The sequence below is a fragment of the Salvia hispanica genome, chromosome 1 (genome assembly GCF_023119035.1).
Source record: "Salvia hispanica cultivar TCC Black 2014 chromosome 1, UniMelb_Shisp_WGS_1.0, whole genome shotgun sequence".
NCBI lineage: Eukaryota > Viridiplantae > Streptophyta > Magnoliopsida > Lamiales > Lamiaceae > Salvia > Salvia hispanica.
The window spans coordinates 24,094,260-24,111,178 of NC_062965.1; the positions used below are offsets into that span (position 1 = coordinate 24,094,260).

Sequence of the window (16,919 nt, forward strand, 5' to 3'; positions counted from 1 at the left end):
GTAATTCAAACTCAAAAGAACAAAAAGTAGACAATACCATTAAAAGAAAGATATCTAGATCATTGTTTTTTCCTCTAGTTTTTTAGGAATAAAGGGGCACAACAAGCTATAGCAGAGTAGCAGAAAATGATAGAATAACAAATCCATCTTCTACATAAATGAAAACTCGTGGCTACAAGAATCTGCTAGCTTCAACAGGCAACATCGTAGATCGTTTTGCTAGATAAGAAGTAAACCCGAGGGCTGTCGCTTCTACAGGAACGGGGGCAGTATCACCCATCTCCGGGGATATTTAGGCCGTCCATCTTTCCCATCAAACAGCTGCAAGAAATGTCACCATTACATACAAATCAGAAATCATGATGACTATAACAAAAATATGATACACCTCATAACTTAAGGTGTTCGTTGTATGGATACAACTGATAAGAGTGAAGAATGGTCACCTTCTTTAGACGACGGTGCTTGGCAAGGGCCCAGTTTGTCATTATGGCAGCCGCTACCACCATGAAAACGATACCTGCTACAGTTTGTGTCGCAATATTGAAGCCCAGCCACTGATAGATCTCAGTTGTGTAGTTTGCACAAGTCACAATGTTGAAGAGGAATCCACGCGGGATTTGGTAGCCGCCTCCATCAGATTTCCGAAGATTTCTCAACAAAATGTGGCAATAGAAGTTGGAAACCTGGCAAAGCGCCCCAAAAGCAAAGCCAATTTTCATCTGGAGGTCATTCACAGGCGTGTAGAGCGGGTGGTTCACATAATACGCGATCCAAGCACCGAAAGTCCAGTAATAAGCGCAGTTCCGGAAGACATTCGAGAGTGGCGACGTTGCATGGCTGAAACGGTGCACGAAGAAAGTCTCCATGATACGTTTGAAGTAGTGGAAGCACCAATAATACATGGCATATGTCTGAACCGGGTGAATGATGCGCTCCCCTTTGTATCCGAAGATCTTGTATACAGCAGGGAAGTAATAAAAGATTGGATAGAGAACCAGAGGACCCAAGTACTCAAAGAAGAAAAGAGTGCTATAATTAACTTGTGTGCCGAGATCCTTGAAAACAACAGTTAACTCATTCCCCTCGGTGTATTCCTTCAGGCTCTTTTTGTAGTTAAGGACGGTAGGCCTCTCCTTTGACCCAGACGGGACAGGGAGGGTCAACCGCTGCCTGGACGGGTAGTATTTTTTGGCTGTAGGCGGAATGTAAGGAAATTTAATCACCATATCGTAGGGATAAATGAAAAACTAACAATCAAGTGAAACAACCCAATACTAAGAAACTGCCACTTGAAGCATGACAAACAGGAGCTCAACATAATCAGAATATTGTATGTCAGCATATAACTAATTGTTATCTAACTTAAACGGAAAAAAAACACAAAAAAGTAAGCGGTTATGGAGTGATAGAGACAGCATGCAATATTGCACATGAGCAGGAAAGTTGTATACATACATTATTCACAAAGTTTCAGATTAAGCATTATGAATTTAATAGAATGCAAATCCAAGCAAAGCAATGAGCAACGGGAAACAAGATTTCCTATATTCCTCCATTCCAGAAGTGTGTGAATTGTATTGTAACGCAAACCAAGAAAAAAGGGACTATTTTAGTATTTTTACAGATTTCTAGAGACCAAATAAATTTTTGGAACTAATTATGTTTCCACATAGTAATTCACAATTTTATGGATCACAAACATACACATCCTTTCCATCACATCCCACCAAGATTATTGTGAACTTTATCAATTATTCAATTATACATAATTCCAAATAACTCATGTTCATATCCTAATCTAATTGTTAGTAATTCACAACTATATGGATCACAAACACACACACCCATCACATCCTACCAAGATTAAGTACCCAAAGAACTCATGTTCATTTTTACAATATGCAGGGTTAACAATGTTCGTATCCTAATCTCATTGAAAGCATTCATCTGTAAACACCTAATTTGTAAGTTTTGGTACTCTGTTTCTCACACACCTTGGTAACGAATAAATCACAACAAAAAACAAATCCACGTAGTCCACAGTTCAATCCTGAGTAATTTATCGGGAAGCAATGCCCGAAGAAGACAAGATCCAACCAAAAACAAGAGCAATACAGACACATCCATAACAACTTACTCTTCTTGTGAATGGCCTCCTGCAGATCAGCCACAGTAGGCTGCAAAATCACACCAAATCAGATCCCAAATCAAAACCTCATTCACCAAAAACACAACTCATAACTCTCACAAATCCACAAATCACAAATTAAACCCAAAATCTACTACTCCTAATTACCAAAAAAAAGTTCTATCTACATGAACTACACCAATTACATTATACACCGTTAGATTACATATACCCAATCACATACGCCCAAATCCACCATGAACACAGTAATTCACTAACTACAACATCACTGAAAAACAAAGTAGGTCACGCGAAATTCACAGCTCAGAGCTTCAAATCCAGAGATGAAAGAGAATAAATCAATTGAGGAAAACGGAAGAAACATACGGAATCAGTGAGCTCAAGGCCTCCCTTGATGAGCTCGCGGCCGCTGCGAGTGACGACGGAAACCTTCATCGTTTATTGGCGCACGCAGCTGGGAGCTCCAATGGAGGAAGATCTACCTGAAAACGAGAAATGGGATGGAATTTATGGCGTGAAATTTGGGCGGAGATTGATTGATGAGTGAGTGATGAGGCAATTAATAAGGTTGGATTGTAGTTGGAGTAGATGGGCAACCTGTATGTACTGATGAACTACCCTCACCACATTTAATTTTGTTAAAAGTGTAATTAATTAAAATATCATTTGATTTATTTAGCTCCAAATTTAATTTTCTCCTTCAATTTATAGACGAGCCTTTTTAATCTATTTTTCATTTAGTCATAATTTTGAAGAAAAAAAGTTAAAAATGCAAAAGTTGTTTTATGAAAGAACTATGACATCGATGTTCACATTGCGAACAAAAATACCATAGTTTGAATACAGTTCGTTTTTTTCCTTTTCAGTTTAACCGATGATGGATTATTCTTCACATAAAATGAAAGAACACTATTGGTGATAGAGAAAATCCTACAAGTCATCATAAAAAATTATCGAGTACACTTTTATTTCATGAATCGGATATAAACAACGTCATTTTCTAGGTATATTACTTGTCAACCAAGTCACATTTGGTTTATAAACGTAAATTTGATCAAAGGTAAAGTTATAAATGGATAAAAATTGAAAGTTGAAATTCAAGATGTAAAAAGGTAAAGCAAAGTGAAGCTTATGAAAAAAAAGTTGATAGTTTAGTTAGCAAACTCAGCACATACCAACTATTACCAACCAAACTGAACTTACAAAACAAAGAAATCAAAATTAAATGGAAAATATAGACTTGAAATTAGACTCTTTTAGGAAGAGCAAATGACGAGAATATTGACGACACGGCGGTGCCAAGGAATGCTAGTAAGCAAAGGCTGGCGGCGGCATTGGCGACGTTCATAAAATTGCTGATTCCCCACGCATCTCCTAGGTCCTTCAAGTCCAAGGCCATTCCGATGCTCGCTGCACCACCCGTCGCGAGAATGTAAGATGCCGCCTGTGATTTCAAATCAAGACAGTAAGGTGGTGTTCGGTTTCCAAGATAAAATATTACCAAAATACAATCTAGAATTGAGTTGTAAAATTATTTTAGTCATGAGGTTAGCATGGAAATAGTTTGCAGCCTCGTCATTTGAAATATGAAAAAAAATCAGATTATTTTTCTTAATTGCCCCTGCCATTTTACATGGTCAAATATGTAAATATAGATCAAAATGGGATCCACATGTTTGTAAAAGTCAATGACACTAAACATTTAATCATAATATTGATTTTCATATCATACTAGAATAACTCTCTTCCTATTAAAATATTTACCTATTTTTCTCTCTGCACTTAATCGACCTAACAACTCTTTCTAAAATCTGCACATCTTATGTTGGATGGAAGGAGTAATAAATAATTTGGTTGATTTACCTTGTCAGCATAGAAATCAAATAAAACAAGGCCCTCGCCTCCAAATCGATTTCCAGTCGTTACGTGGTAAATGGTGAAGGCCAATTGCATGGCTGTGTAGGCTAATCCGATCACCACTGCGGCACATAGATATCTGCCAAATTTTGGATTAGTTAAAATAGTTTCAAAATATTGAATCAAAATTAAAAGAGATAGAGAGTTTCTACATTTCTTTACACAAAGTTACTTGTCAAATCTTTCTATTAGTGGCAGATCCAGAACAAATTTCTCCTTGAGAGATTCATTAGATGGAAATAGTTTGCAGCCTAAAATGAACGAAGGGAGTAGTGAACTAGTGATATTTTCATATATTTATAAGTTACTCACACCCTTCTTCAATTAACTGTAGCATTTACTAAAACTAAAACTAGTTTCCTAATTAATCAGTGACATTTCTTAAAATTGTATAGGTCATATTAATTTTCGTTTGACCTTTATTTTGAAAATTAATTCTTTAGTTTCTACTTAACGACGAAGAACAAATTAGCAATTTCATGTGCATGCATTCGTACCGGTATGCGATGAAGTCATTGAATTTGATTTCAACGTCCCCCAAGGTGGTCGAAGCAGTGCCAGTGGCGGTGGCGAGGACGATGAGCGATATCAAGAGGCATATGAACGTCAGAAGCCTGACGATGAGCGACACGACCGGGGACACGGTGTAGGACGGAGGCGGAGCCATTGTTCAATAGTAGTATAATTTTGTTATTATAGATCGATTTGTTTTGTTTCCCTCTCTATGAGAATCTAATGCTGTGGAGTTGAAGATAGGATTTGGGGTTATTTATACATAAATTGAAGATAAACACTGCCAGCTGATTGTGACAATATTGCACGTTACAAGTTGCAATATTTAGGTCGTTCTTTTATTTCTTGCTAGTCATTTAGGTCGTTCTTTATTATTCATGATATTGCGTGTGCATGTCATTTTCTGTATTATCGTTTTGAATCAACGAAGGATTCATGATTTTTGGTTTAGAGGTGCAAAAGAAATTAAAATTGGGAGATATATAGACAACTAGGATTTATGATGAATGGTTAATAATTGAATTATAAATTAAAAAAAAATAATTTTTGAGGTATAATTGTATCCCTTATTTGATGTTTCGAATAAAATACGAGTAGTTATATAAAAACTTGGATTATAAAAAGGTTTACCAATTTATCTACGTGGTAGATTATTTCATGTTAATCTTAGACTAGATTGTTCTATTATCATTAATGTAATTGAGTTTGATATATTTAATTTAGTTTTATTAATTATGCAGTTTTATCTTGATTTCATTGTTGAACTTAATATCCACGAATTTCCCATTTTTGGGGGGGTGTAATTACAAGTATATAATGGTTGACTTCAGCCTCATGGATTTAGCAAGTCAATGTACCTGACTTGGTCATGATTAATTTCTTAATTAGTTGTATAATGAGAAGTGGGATTTATTTAATACTCGTATGTCCGTGAAATGTTGTCCAAATTTGATTCGGTGCGGATTTTAAGAAATACGAAGAAAAGTGAGTGAAAAAAGTTAGTGGAATGTAGGTCCCAAATTTATATATATTAAAATGTGAGTGTAATGAGTTAATGGATAATGGTGTCTAATTACAAAACATGGAAAAAAATGAAGTGGATAATATTTTGCGAACGGACCGAAATGACAAAAGTGGATAACATTTTACGGACAGAGGAAGTAAATGGTAGTCTGTCATTAGGTTTTATATTAAGTTGAGAAGTAGTTAAATTACTACGTACAAGTATTTATCACGTAACTAAATTATTAACTTGGTTACTAGAATTAGGTGACCTGACATTTTGGATCCTCTCTCACAAGTCTTTTGCTTCGGTCTCACTAATAATTTATTATTTTGATCAACAAAAAATACCATTTTATACAAAATATTCAAACTTAATGTTATACTCCATGATATATTTTCTTTAAAAAACTTATGATGGATATTGAGCATTATATATTAATAATAATGAAATTTTTATTAACACACTAAAATGACTATTTATGGCCATTGCAAGACACAAAAGATTGTGAGCAACCGTATACATATAAAACACTATCAATCACAGGGCACTATAAACACTTAAAATTTAAAATAAATAAAATTAACTGGCGGTAAAATAGTATCCATGTAGCTATATTGCAATTAAATAGTATACTCCGTATTAACAATATTATGATTATTAAGTGACCTCATATATATGTCGTGCTTAATAGTAGTAGTATATATAATTTCACCTTTCATGTGCATGTTTGACCCTTATTTGGCGGAGGCATTTGTGCTTCGAGGTTATGATTCACTATTTATAATTCCATGCCAATTGTAATCGGCATAGTAAATACTATGGAAATGCAATTTGCAAAATGGTTGGCAAAATTTCCACTCATTTTTTATAAGCTGTATGTGAAATATATCTAATTTTTTTCGTTAGGTATAATTTTTTTACCCTAAAAATTGAATGACCAATATAGGATAATGCAATTTTCACGTCGAATAATTGCACTAATAATATCGAACAAATGAATATTGGCATCAATGCCATATTGTCCCATCATACAAATCAATTTTTCAACAATAAAAATATTTAAGTTGCATTTTTTTATATAAGGAAAAAGAATGAAAGTGAATAAGGTTCACAAGTGGATGGTTTCAAAATGGTATTTTTAGCATACAACAAACAATATCTTATGACAAGTGGTATTTTTAACATACAAAAAAAATTAACTAACAATATCTTATGACAAGTGGGTAGGTTCAATATAATTTTATCAAAATGGTATTTTTGGCATCAAAAAATGTAACAAACAATATCTTATTACATAGTATTATGAAATGTCTTCTCCTTGTTTCTTCCATTCAAAAAAATCCCAGATCTCATACAGGAGTATAAAATATATATGGATCCCATCGACAGCCACCAAAGTAATGGAATCAAAGCTAAGTCATGGAAGGAATCGAAGAAGATGTGGGATATCGCCGCACCGGCCATCGTTTGCACGGTGGCGCAGTTCTCCATTGGAGTGGTCACCGCTGCATTCGCCGGACATCTTGGAGGGCTCGAGCTCGCCGCTGTCTCTATCGTAGCCCTCGTCCTCGAGGGCTTCGTCTTTGGCATAATGGTACGTATTCATACCAATCAACAATGCGATTTTTCGACTAAAATAGTTTCAGGAGACTAAAATCGGATTTCTTTTACTAAGATTGTTCAAATAAAATATAAAAAGATAAAGTAAAATTTTTGGTTAGAGATGTGCTCCCCAAGCATCCAATATGTTTGCCATTGTAGCTTAGCAGTATTCCCCTAAAAACAGTGATCCCATGGAATCTTGAATTTGATATAGTTGGTTTTTGGTTATTAAAATATAAATTGTGAAATATTATGCTTTATACGTTAGTATTTGTTTTGTCTTATTTTCTATATTTACTTTTTTTGTTCTAATTGCTTAAAAATTATTATTGACTCCACTATTTAAAAATTAATTAGTATTAAAATTTGATATGTTCCTTTTCTTTATAGCATCAAACAAATGAAAAAAATAGCAAATTAAACCTTAATTTACTATAAATGATAGGTAGATCCCGATGCCACTAACTCATCTCACTCACATTTTATTATAAAACGTATATAAAAAAGGTATCACAATTCACTATCTATTTCCACCTACTTTTCTTCATAAAAATCCGAGCCGAACTCAAATGGAAATCCTACGGGACTCCTAGTGGCTAACGCAGGGAGTAAGGGTTAATCCACTCACATATTCACACCTTCCTGTTTCTTACCAAATATTTACCATTATAACCAGCTCGGAATGGGCAGCGCACTGGAAACCCTATGCGGGCAGGCCGTCGGCGCCGGGCAGCTCGAAATGCTCGGAATCTACATGCAAAGATCGTGCATCATCACAATCGCCACATCCTTGTGCCTAACTCCTCTCTACATTTTCACGTCTCCCATCCTAAAACTTATCCGGCAGAAGGACGACGTCGCCGAGCTCGCCGGAAAATACGCTAGATGGGTGATCCCTCAGCTGCTCGCCTTCGCTTTGAACTTCCCGGTGCAGAAATTTCTCCAGGCGCAGAGCAGAATATGGGTTATGACCGTGATTTCGATGTTTGGTTTGGGATTTCATGTTGTGTTGAATTGGATTTTCGTGACGTGGCTCGAGAAAGGGCTGCTTGGCGCTGCGATGGCCGGGAACGTGTCGTGGTCGCTGATCATGTTGGCTCAGGTGTTTTTTTTTACCTTGACCTATTGGTTGAATGAAAAACGTCTTACTGACTTGAACCCCTGACCTATTAGTTAGAGGGAAAGCGTCTTACCAACTGAGTTGCGCTTGATTGTCTGGTCTTGCAGTTTGTTTATGTTGTCTCTGGTTGGTTTCCGGAATCGTGGACTGGGTTTTCTGTGTCAGCGTTTGCATCCCTGGTGAGTTTTGTGAAGCTGTCGCTTGCATCGGCTGTTATGTTGTGGTGAGTTTTTCTTCAACTATGTAAAGAAAAGTTTGTCACATAAAATACTTCGTGATAATATCATCATGGATTGAAATGAAAGCAAATAAGCTACTTAGTTGAATATTTTTTCTAATATGGTTGGAAAATTTTGTCCATCTTAAAGAATATGTGAAAACATTAATGGCGGATCCAAATGAGATTGGGGTGGACATGCCCCACTTCCAGCCTATTATGAGGGCCACGAGAATTCATTAAATTCGGCCTTTGTAATTGCCGCTAACCCCACAATGCCTCAATCCTTCAGGGTTACGATTCGCTTCAGGTCTTTTTTCTCTAACGCATGCGACAACCTTATTCACTAGACTAAGCCCTGTTAGTTTCATTTTCCGGATCCTCCATTGTGTGGAAAGAGTAGAAAATTGTGCAAATAATGTTTTCCACCATTTTCCATAAAAAAATACACACCTTTGAGTTTTATTTCTTGTTAGTTATTTTGAAAAGCTTATAATATCATCTAGACACTTAATTATTCTTCATTCTCTCTTTCTCTCTTCTATTTTCATTTCTTGATGTAGCTTAGAAGTGTGGTATTACACCGTTGTGATCCTCATGGTTGGGTGGTTGAAGAATCCAGAAATCGCGGTAGATTCTATATCTATATGGTTACTTCTGCTCCTTAGTTATTCATTTTATTAATTCACTCCAAATTCAGTTTACCATAACATCTTACAGTATTCCTCCTTTGGTAAAAAAAAATGACAGCATGAATGTACAAGTTTGGATATTGATGATCTTTGTCGGTTTCAATGCTGCAATCAGGTAACATTACTCCCTCTGTCTTAATGTAGTTCATGAGTCATATTTAAGTATAGTCACAATACAATTGAGTCGTTTCCTTTTGGTATTTTACTCATTTCTCTTTTGTATCCTATTCACTCTTCACTTAACCTTTAAATGCAATTCCTTAAATCCCCTAAAAGAAACGCATCAATTAACTTGGGACGAAGAAAGTAGTTATTATTTTTAGCCAATCCAAAAGTTGTAATCATCTAATCTAGTACATTTTTTGGTAGTGTTCGTGTTAGCAATGAATTGGGAGCTAATAATCCTAAGGCTGCAAAATTTTCCATCATTGTAGCTGTGATCACATCAACAATGTTTGGTGTTGTATTTTCAATAGCAATTGTGGCGACCAAAAACAGCTTCCCCAAAGTGTTTTCTAGCATGGAGGAAGTCAAGAAAGAGACCTCCAAATTAGCCTATTTCTTGGCAGCCTCCATTCTCCTCAACAGCATTCAATCAATACTAAATGGTAAGATCCATATTCTAGTGCATATGTGTGATGTGGGTGTGTATGTCTTTGAGAGTTTAAGGACATGTTTGGTACGATGGAATGAAATAAAATGAAGGTAGAAAAGTTATGAATGTAGTAAAAGAATAACAAATCTTGGATGATTCTTTTGCTTTATAGGCACAAGAAATATAAAAGGAATGAATAGTTGCACAATTTGGAGAAATGGATATTCCAAATGAAACACGATTCCTACAGTATCGTACCAAGGAAAGCAATAGAATCACAAATAGGCATGAATGATCATTCTATTATCACTTTCATTCTATTATACCAAACATGTCCTAAAAGTTGTAAAGTGTTCGGAAATTAAGCTCGGAGATGGAGTTAGGGTTTTAATAAGTGTGTCCTTCATCTAGGGGTGGCGGTCGGGGCAGGGTGGCAAGTATCCGTTGCTATTATAAACATCGGTTGCTACTATGCGGTTGGGATTCCGATGGGTGCATTGCTTGGCTACAAACTTGACCTAGGTGTGAAAGGGATTTGGCTCGGTATGTTAGCCGGTTCCTTTATGCAAATCGCCATTCTCTCTGTATATGTGCTACGAGCTAACTGGAGAAAAGAGGTTTGTGCATTATATATACTTCACTTCTTCTCTTTAATTAAATCAAACATGGCACATTATTTTTAGAATGGTACATTCTAAATGTTGTCTGATTGAATTACAGGCCTTGTATGCTGAGGAGAGGGTTAGATCACATGGCACCTCAACCCTTCCTCAAATTGGATGTGTTGAAAATGAATTGATCACAAACAATCAAGACCGTTAAATTGATTTCTTTTTGTTTCTTTCATTTGTCATTTTTTTGAAACTTGGTATATTTATATTAGAAATGGTATATATCCTACATATCTTATGTGAACATTATGTGTGAGCACCGCTTAATTTGTGTGGCGATTGGTGGCGTTGATGAATTGTGATGAGCGGCAGAGGGGGAGGAGCTGGCCGCTTCTTGCAGTGGTGTTCCTTTATTGTTTGGCTTCTTTCTTGCTCTTCAGCTTGATCTTTGTGTATGCAAGAGAATCACGTCATTTTAGCAAATTAATTGTGCCCATCAAATCTCGTACTCGTTCCGTCCCATTTAAGATGACCCCTTTATTTTTTGCATGTGTTTTGAGCAAATGATAATAAATAGTTAAAGTTGAGAGAAAGTAAAGTAAGAGAATAGAAAAGTTCTTTTCTATATTATTCTCTCCATTACCTTACTTTCTCTCCAATTTAATTATTTATTGTTAAGTACGAAAAAATAATAGGTCATCATAAATGGGACAGAGAAAGTACGTACTAATCATAGTCGGATATCCAATATCCGACTTAAAGAGAAAAGGTACATTTGTCGGACATCCAATATCCAACTTAGAGAAAAAGGTGTAATACAAGGTGTGGATGTCCGACTTAAAGAAAAAAGGTGCGGTACAAAGTACATTTCAAATCAAAGGTACATCCATGGTCCTAACTTTGGAAAAAGGAACAATACAACATACATTTCAAAACAAGGTACATATCATGAATCATTTCTATTTTGGAAAAAAACATTATTCTTTCTAATAACTACTATATTTTCTCTTTCTTACTTACTTTGTTCTTTTTTCACTTTAACCTTTAATATCAACTTTTTAAATATTGTGTCCAAAAGAAATGACTCAACTAACGATGGACACGATAGTTTTAGGGTTTGATAATAATATCAAGCACTTTTGTTTAACCCACTTGATCTCACCGTTGTAGTTTTTAACTTTCTGTAGTAATTCTTCAGTTCTCCTTTCCATGGCCGCCACTTTCTTCGCATCATCCATAGTTTCCGACAAAGATTTGGTCTCGAACTCCAAACTACTAGCTACTAAGTGAATGTTTGTGAGATCTTTTATGCCGCAATCGGCGGCCAAAATCATACGCGTTGTGATCTCCTTATATTTCCTTACTGTAGTCTCACTCTTGTTATGTACTGAATGGCACCACTTTCCGAGCGCGCCAAACAGAATGGAGGCCACTGGGGCAGCCGTCGCGGCCCCTGCCACTGCCGCCCATGCCCACTGGGGATTGGCATTCGCCGTAGCAATAGCACTTGCGGCCGTGCAGATTATGACAGCCGCGATGAAGAAAACAGCACACACCTATTGGCAATCGAAACAAAAAAGTTGTTATAATATCTCGCAGTGATGTAAAGAGATAATTGAAACCACTTATACACTTGACGGCTCTTAAAGAATTTCCAAAGAAAATAGGTAAATTGAAAAGCTATTTTTCATTTTTACCTCTTCAAAAAGGTAAATATACCTTCTTAAAATGCACTCTTTCAATTCCCTCATAGTTGAGTCACTTTTTCATTTTGGGAAGTTCCTTCTTAATTGAGTCATTTCCGTATATGGTAACTTTTTTCTCTTTTTTACTTTACTCATTCTTACTTTATTCTCTTGACTTTATTCACTTTCTGCTATTTTCTATATACCTTTTTCTCTCTCTTACTTTTTTTATCTATTTATTTAACACACTCAACATCAATTTCTTAAACTCCATGCCAAAAAGTTTTGCCTCAACTATGAGGGAACGGGGGGAATACTTTCTTCACCTAACTAAGTTTTGAGTTAAAACTTTTGAGCACGAAGATTAAGAGTGGTAAGGAGAAATAACTATCAAATATATACCTTCTTTTCACAAAAACTCTTTCTTCAGTTTAAAAGAGTATCATTACTTCTCCTCCATCCAAAAGGTAAATATGGCAATTTTTTTAATTATATCTTTTTCAATTTAAAAGAGATCTTTACCGTATATTAACCTTGTAGAAGATGTATACAAGAATTTAAAAGAAGTATTTTTACCTCTTTTCCATATTTTTATCATACCCTCTTCATAATACGGTATATTAACTTTCTTCAATTTACCTTGTTTTCCTTGGAGATGCTTTAAATAGGAGATGTTACCAAACATATTAGATGATCGTTTCCACTATCAACACCTTTTGGGAGAGATCGATGCTATCGAGCTCCTTGACGAATCCGGTGCACATCGGTTTCAGCGTATCCAGCATCATGGAATGATCTGAAACGAGACGGGATAAATCATCATGGAAGAAGTTATGAAAGAAGGGAGGAAAATGATGATCATTTGCGGAGTTGTTGGGACGCCGTTGGAGTGTTGAGCAGAACTCGAGAGAGATGATGCTGTTGTCGTAGTAGCTGCGGACAAAATCCACCAATTTCTCGTTATTGGAATCGTCCTTCTGCAAATCCTGGAACGCCAAAATAAATTCTTCAGCCATGACGGAAACCGGTTGGTTGCTTCTGCGACGGAGAAGGAGGAATCGACGGTTTCGTGCGGCCGGTTGGCTGCGCTGGAGAGCTGTGATGAGTGGCGGAGCAGGACTTGATGGAATTTGGGTTGGTGAAGGACTCGTATTATCCTAATATATATAGAGAGAGGGAGTTGAATGATGGTGGTTGTTGGGATGGTTAATGACGTTGGATTCTGTATGTTTGGTGGGAGTGTCTAGGTGAAATGGTGAATAATGTTGGATTATGCAGGGTGAATAGTAAAAATGACTATATTAACGTAGATTCAGGTGATCCTGACCGATACGAAAGTTTTAGAGTAAATATGGGTTCGGATATTAGATTTTAGAATTATCGGCCCGATCGGGTATCTGAAATTTTAATTTTATTTTAAGTTACTTATAGAATTACATAACCGAAACATAAGGATTCTGAAATTACCTTTAAAACGTTTTAATTTTTCTTGCTCAATATTCAAACTTTATATGCAAATCTAAATGATCGTGCTTTAATTTTCTTCACATTTATAATAATGACTTAATATTGTGGATTGAAAATACTCCATTTAATGACAAACACGATAAAAATAATGGTGCTTCTACTTATGTCATTTTAGTTTTTACCAAATTACCCGATTTGAAATTGAAACGGGATTTGAAGTGTGAAACTTCAAACTATAATGAATATTTTGATTTTTTTTTAATCGGATACCCGTTTTTAGGGATTGAATATCCAGGTCAGGTATGGGTATCCAAAAGGGAATCGGGTTAAAGAAGCAGATATGAGAATAAATTGTTTGCATATTATTCATTTCTAAGTAGAACATTCCTCAATCATTATAAATTATAAAATTATGTAGAACTCCGTTGGTCCATAAAAAAAATAGACAAGTTTTATCATTTTGGACCGTCCACCAAAATTAGACTAAGTCGTAAAAATGGAAAGTTTTAAACCAATACTAGCCCTACACATCATTCTAAATATGGATCTCACAATCATCTACTACATTATTTCCACTATATTTATCCTTTCTCCCTTGTTTTTCAATTATGAATTAAAATTCGTGTTAATTAGATTATTATAATTTGATAACCTTAATCAAATCACCCACGTATATTTTAATTAGATTATTATAATTTGATAACCTTAATCAAATCACCCACGTATATTATTCTACTTTATTTTGCAATGAAGATACTTTAGAATTAAACTCAGCCCAATCCAACATACTTATCGATGGAGTGTGGGGTGAGATTGGCATAGAGATGTATGAGAAGTTTGCCCAGCCAACTTGGGCCGAGCCTCAAATCAAGCATGCCTCACCAACTTTGGGCCATGCCGAGCTGACCTAGTCCATTTGACAGAAAGTATATTTTAAATATCATTAAATTAGTGCAGTTGTGCCATTTTAGACAAAAAACTTTTACTACTCCATATATTTTCACAATTTCTTCACTTACATACTCATAGGGTCATATATACTTATAATATTCAACTCTCCATTTCTCCACTCACGACAAACTCTATCTATAAAATGGGACAATAACTTATTTAACAGTTATAAAACCCAAGATAAGAGCATCCGCAATGGTCGGCTAGCGATCGGTTAGCCGATTCGTCGCGCTAGCCGATCGACTAGCCGAACCATTGCAGTCGGCGACCGCGAAATCAGTCCTCCGCCCTCGAGTACACTCTCCATTCGCGTAACCAAACGCGGGCTCAGATGTACAAGGTCTTCCAAGAGTGGAAGAACGCCACCGACCCCACGGAGAAGATGTTTCTTCACGAGATGCTCGAGAGCATGCGTGTTGATTTGGAGATCTCGAGGGCACGGCTAGCGGGTTCCGACGTGGGCTCGGATACCACGGGTGGCGGCAATGCGGCGACGGCGAGGGCGAGGACGACGGCGACGACGATGAGGAGTAGAGAGTGGCGGGGCTCATGTGTTGAACACCTTTTTTTTTTAAAAAAATCATGTACTTTTTTTTCATAATCTTTGTACTTTTTTTTTAATGAAATGGATTATTTTTCCCGTATATGTGTCGTAAATTTAATTCCGTATTTTAATCGTAATTTTAATTCCGTAAATGTAGTATATTTTGAATTATTTTTATTGCGGCTGGCCTAAATCTGATGTGGCAGGTGGATTTTTTAGTGTTGCTGACGTGGCAGGGGAGAGAATGGCTGGCCTATGGCTGGCCTAAGTACCATTGCGGATGCTCTAAGTGATCATATTTCTAATTGAGTCGTATATACTTATAACTTTTTTAATAAAAAATAGAAACTTTAATAGTATTTCGTATTATATTCTTTTTTCTTTTTGATATTTTATTCTCACTTAAATTAATTAATTAAAATACTCACTTTTTTATTAATATCAATTAGACTAAAATCAGTTATATTACTACTCCTACATTATAGCAAGTAGAGAGGCTAATACAGAAATGTCATTATTATTTATCAAATTTCAGAAATGTCAATTTAATGTTCTTTATTAACAATTCAAGTAAGACCTTTAAAATACTAATTGACTATAATTATTACAATTGTTCTTAACTTCTTATAATAACAATGGAAGGATATTATCTTACAATACTAGTCAATCTGAAACTATCATCTGTATATAACTATTATTACATCTATATTTGTTAATTAAAAAAAAAAGGCATGTGCTTTCCTTGTGGATTGAAAGCGTAGACACATGCTACGGAATCAGGCGTGTGTTTCTTCTGTTAATAACAATGAAATGGGTATCTTAACACACTAATCAAAATTTGACTATATATTAGTTATATAACTATTTTTCCATTTATATTTGTTAATAAAAAACAAGGGCGTGTGATTTCCTTGTGAATTGGAAGCATAAACACGTGCTATGGAATCAGGTGCGTAATCCGTTCCCGATTAAGAGTCACACTTTTCCATTTCGATCCGTCCCCAATTAAGAGTCACACTTCATTTTGATCATATATAATAAGTAGGTCTCACATTTCACTAACTTAATTCACTCACATTTTATTATAAAACAATATAAAAAAATGGGTCTCATATTCCACTAACTTTTTCAACCAACTTTTCTCTACATTTCTTAAAACTCGTGTACGGTCAAAGTGTGACTCTTAATCAGGACGGAGGGAGTATAATAGAGTAACAGTAGTAGTCTTTAGCTGAGCTAGCATCATTTGTTATCTTATTTTCCATTTACGAAACAATACGTGTAATTACAATTTCTTTCTATTACACTTACACCATCATGAATTTCATATTTCAAGTCTTTATTCATTTCTCATTTCTTATATTTAATATATATTCTAATTTTTTAATATAATATTTAATTAAAATACTCATAAAATTCGGACAAGAAGTAAATTCATTTATTAATTCAATTAATTTCATATGGAAATTATATTAGTATGCTAATTAAATTATTCTTTATTCATTTCTCACTTTTTACAGTATTTATTAATATTCTAAATAAATTAAATATACTATCATTTAATTAAAAATACAAAAACTCGTGAACGAACGATGTCAACACCAATGTCATATAGACTAATGACGAAGACAACATCAACCGTGCAACAAAACCATCCTTGTGGGTTGTGGCTGCAACTTCGCGTTATATTAGATAGAATGCATCACTTAATAAATTGTTACTGCTAACCAATTTGATTGATTTCATGTACTCCTTCTCAATTTCAACAAAATACTACTCCCTCTGTCCCATTAGAAATGCAACGTTTTTCTTTTTGGATTGTCCCATTAAAAATGAAACGTTTCCTA

At 35.3% G+C, this 16,919-nt stretch overlaps 4 protein-coding genes across 5 annotated transcripts; 1 reads left to right on the forward strand and 3 right to left on the reverse strand.

The window, feature by feature from the left end:
- Positions 1 to 17: 17 nt before the first annotated feature.
- Positions 18 to 2,715, reverse strand: LOC125201382 (very-long-chain enoyl-CoA reductase). Its single transcript, XM_048099468.1, has 4 exons — positions 2,519 to 2,715; positions 2,141 to 2,180; positions 447 to 1,195; positions 18 to 321 (listed from the first exon to the last, which is right to left on the reverse strand). Exons 1-4 carry the CDS (start codon positions 2,585 to 2,587, stop codon positions 253 to 255), a joined length of 927 nt encoding a protein of 308 aa, XP_047955425.1. The 5' UTR covers positions 2,588 to 2,715; the 3' UTR covers positions 18 to 252.
- A 598-nt stretch (positions 2,716 to 3,313) lies between these two features.
- Positions 3,314 to 4,800, reverse strand: LOC125202538 (CASP-like protein PIMP1). The gene is made up of 3 exons (XM_048100947.1): positions 4,567 to 4,800; positions 4,016 to 4,148; positions 3,314 to 3,596 (listed from the first exon to the last, which is right to left on the reverse strand). Exons 1-3 carry the CDS (start codon positions 4,734 to 4,736, stop codon positions 3,399 to 3,401), a joined length of 501 nt encoding a protein of 166 aa, XP_047956904.1. The 5' UTR covers positions 4,737 to 4,800; the 3' UTR covers positions 3,314 to 3,398.
- Positions 4,801 to 6,897: 2,097 nt separating this feature from the next.
- LOC125202138 (protein DETOXIFICATION 33-like) lies at positions 6,898 to 10,729 on the forward strand. 2 transcript variants are annotated; one of them, XM_048100485.1, is made up of 8 exons: positions 6,898 to 7,182; positions 7,867 to 8,292; positions 8,418 to 8,533; positions 9,091 to 9,177; positions 9,278 to 9,334; positions 9,589 to 9,827; positions 10,226 to 10,431; positions 10,535 to 10,729. In XM_048100485.1, the coding sequence occupies exons 1-8, from the start codon at positions 6,961 to 6,963 to the stop codon at positions 10,634 to 10,636; spliced, it is 1,455 nt and encodes a 484-aa protein (XP_047956442.1). In that variant the 5' UTR covers positions 6,898 to 6,960; the 3' UTR covers positions 10,637 to 10,729. The 2 variants fall into 2 exon arrangements, with proteins under 2 accessions (XP_047956442.1, XP_047956443.1); XM_048100486.1 differs by having other exon boundaries at positions 7,059 to 7,182; positions 7,881 to 8,292.
- A 781-nt stretch (positions 10,730 to 11,510) lies between these two features.
- Positions 11,511 to 13,126, reverse strand: LOC125191331 (UPF0496 protein At4g34320-like). Its single transcript, XM_048088872.1, has 2 exons — positions 12,824 to 13,126; positions 11,511 to 11,981 (listed from the first exon to the last, which is right to left on the reverse strand). The coding sequence occupies exons 1-2, from the start codon at positions 13,124 to 13,126 to the stop codon at positions 11,511 to 11,513; spliced, it is 774 nt and encodes a 257-aa protein (XP_047944829.1).
- Between the last annotated feature and the right edge of the window lie 3,793 nt (positions 13,127 to 16,919).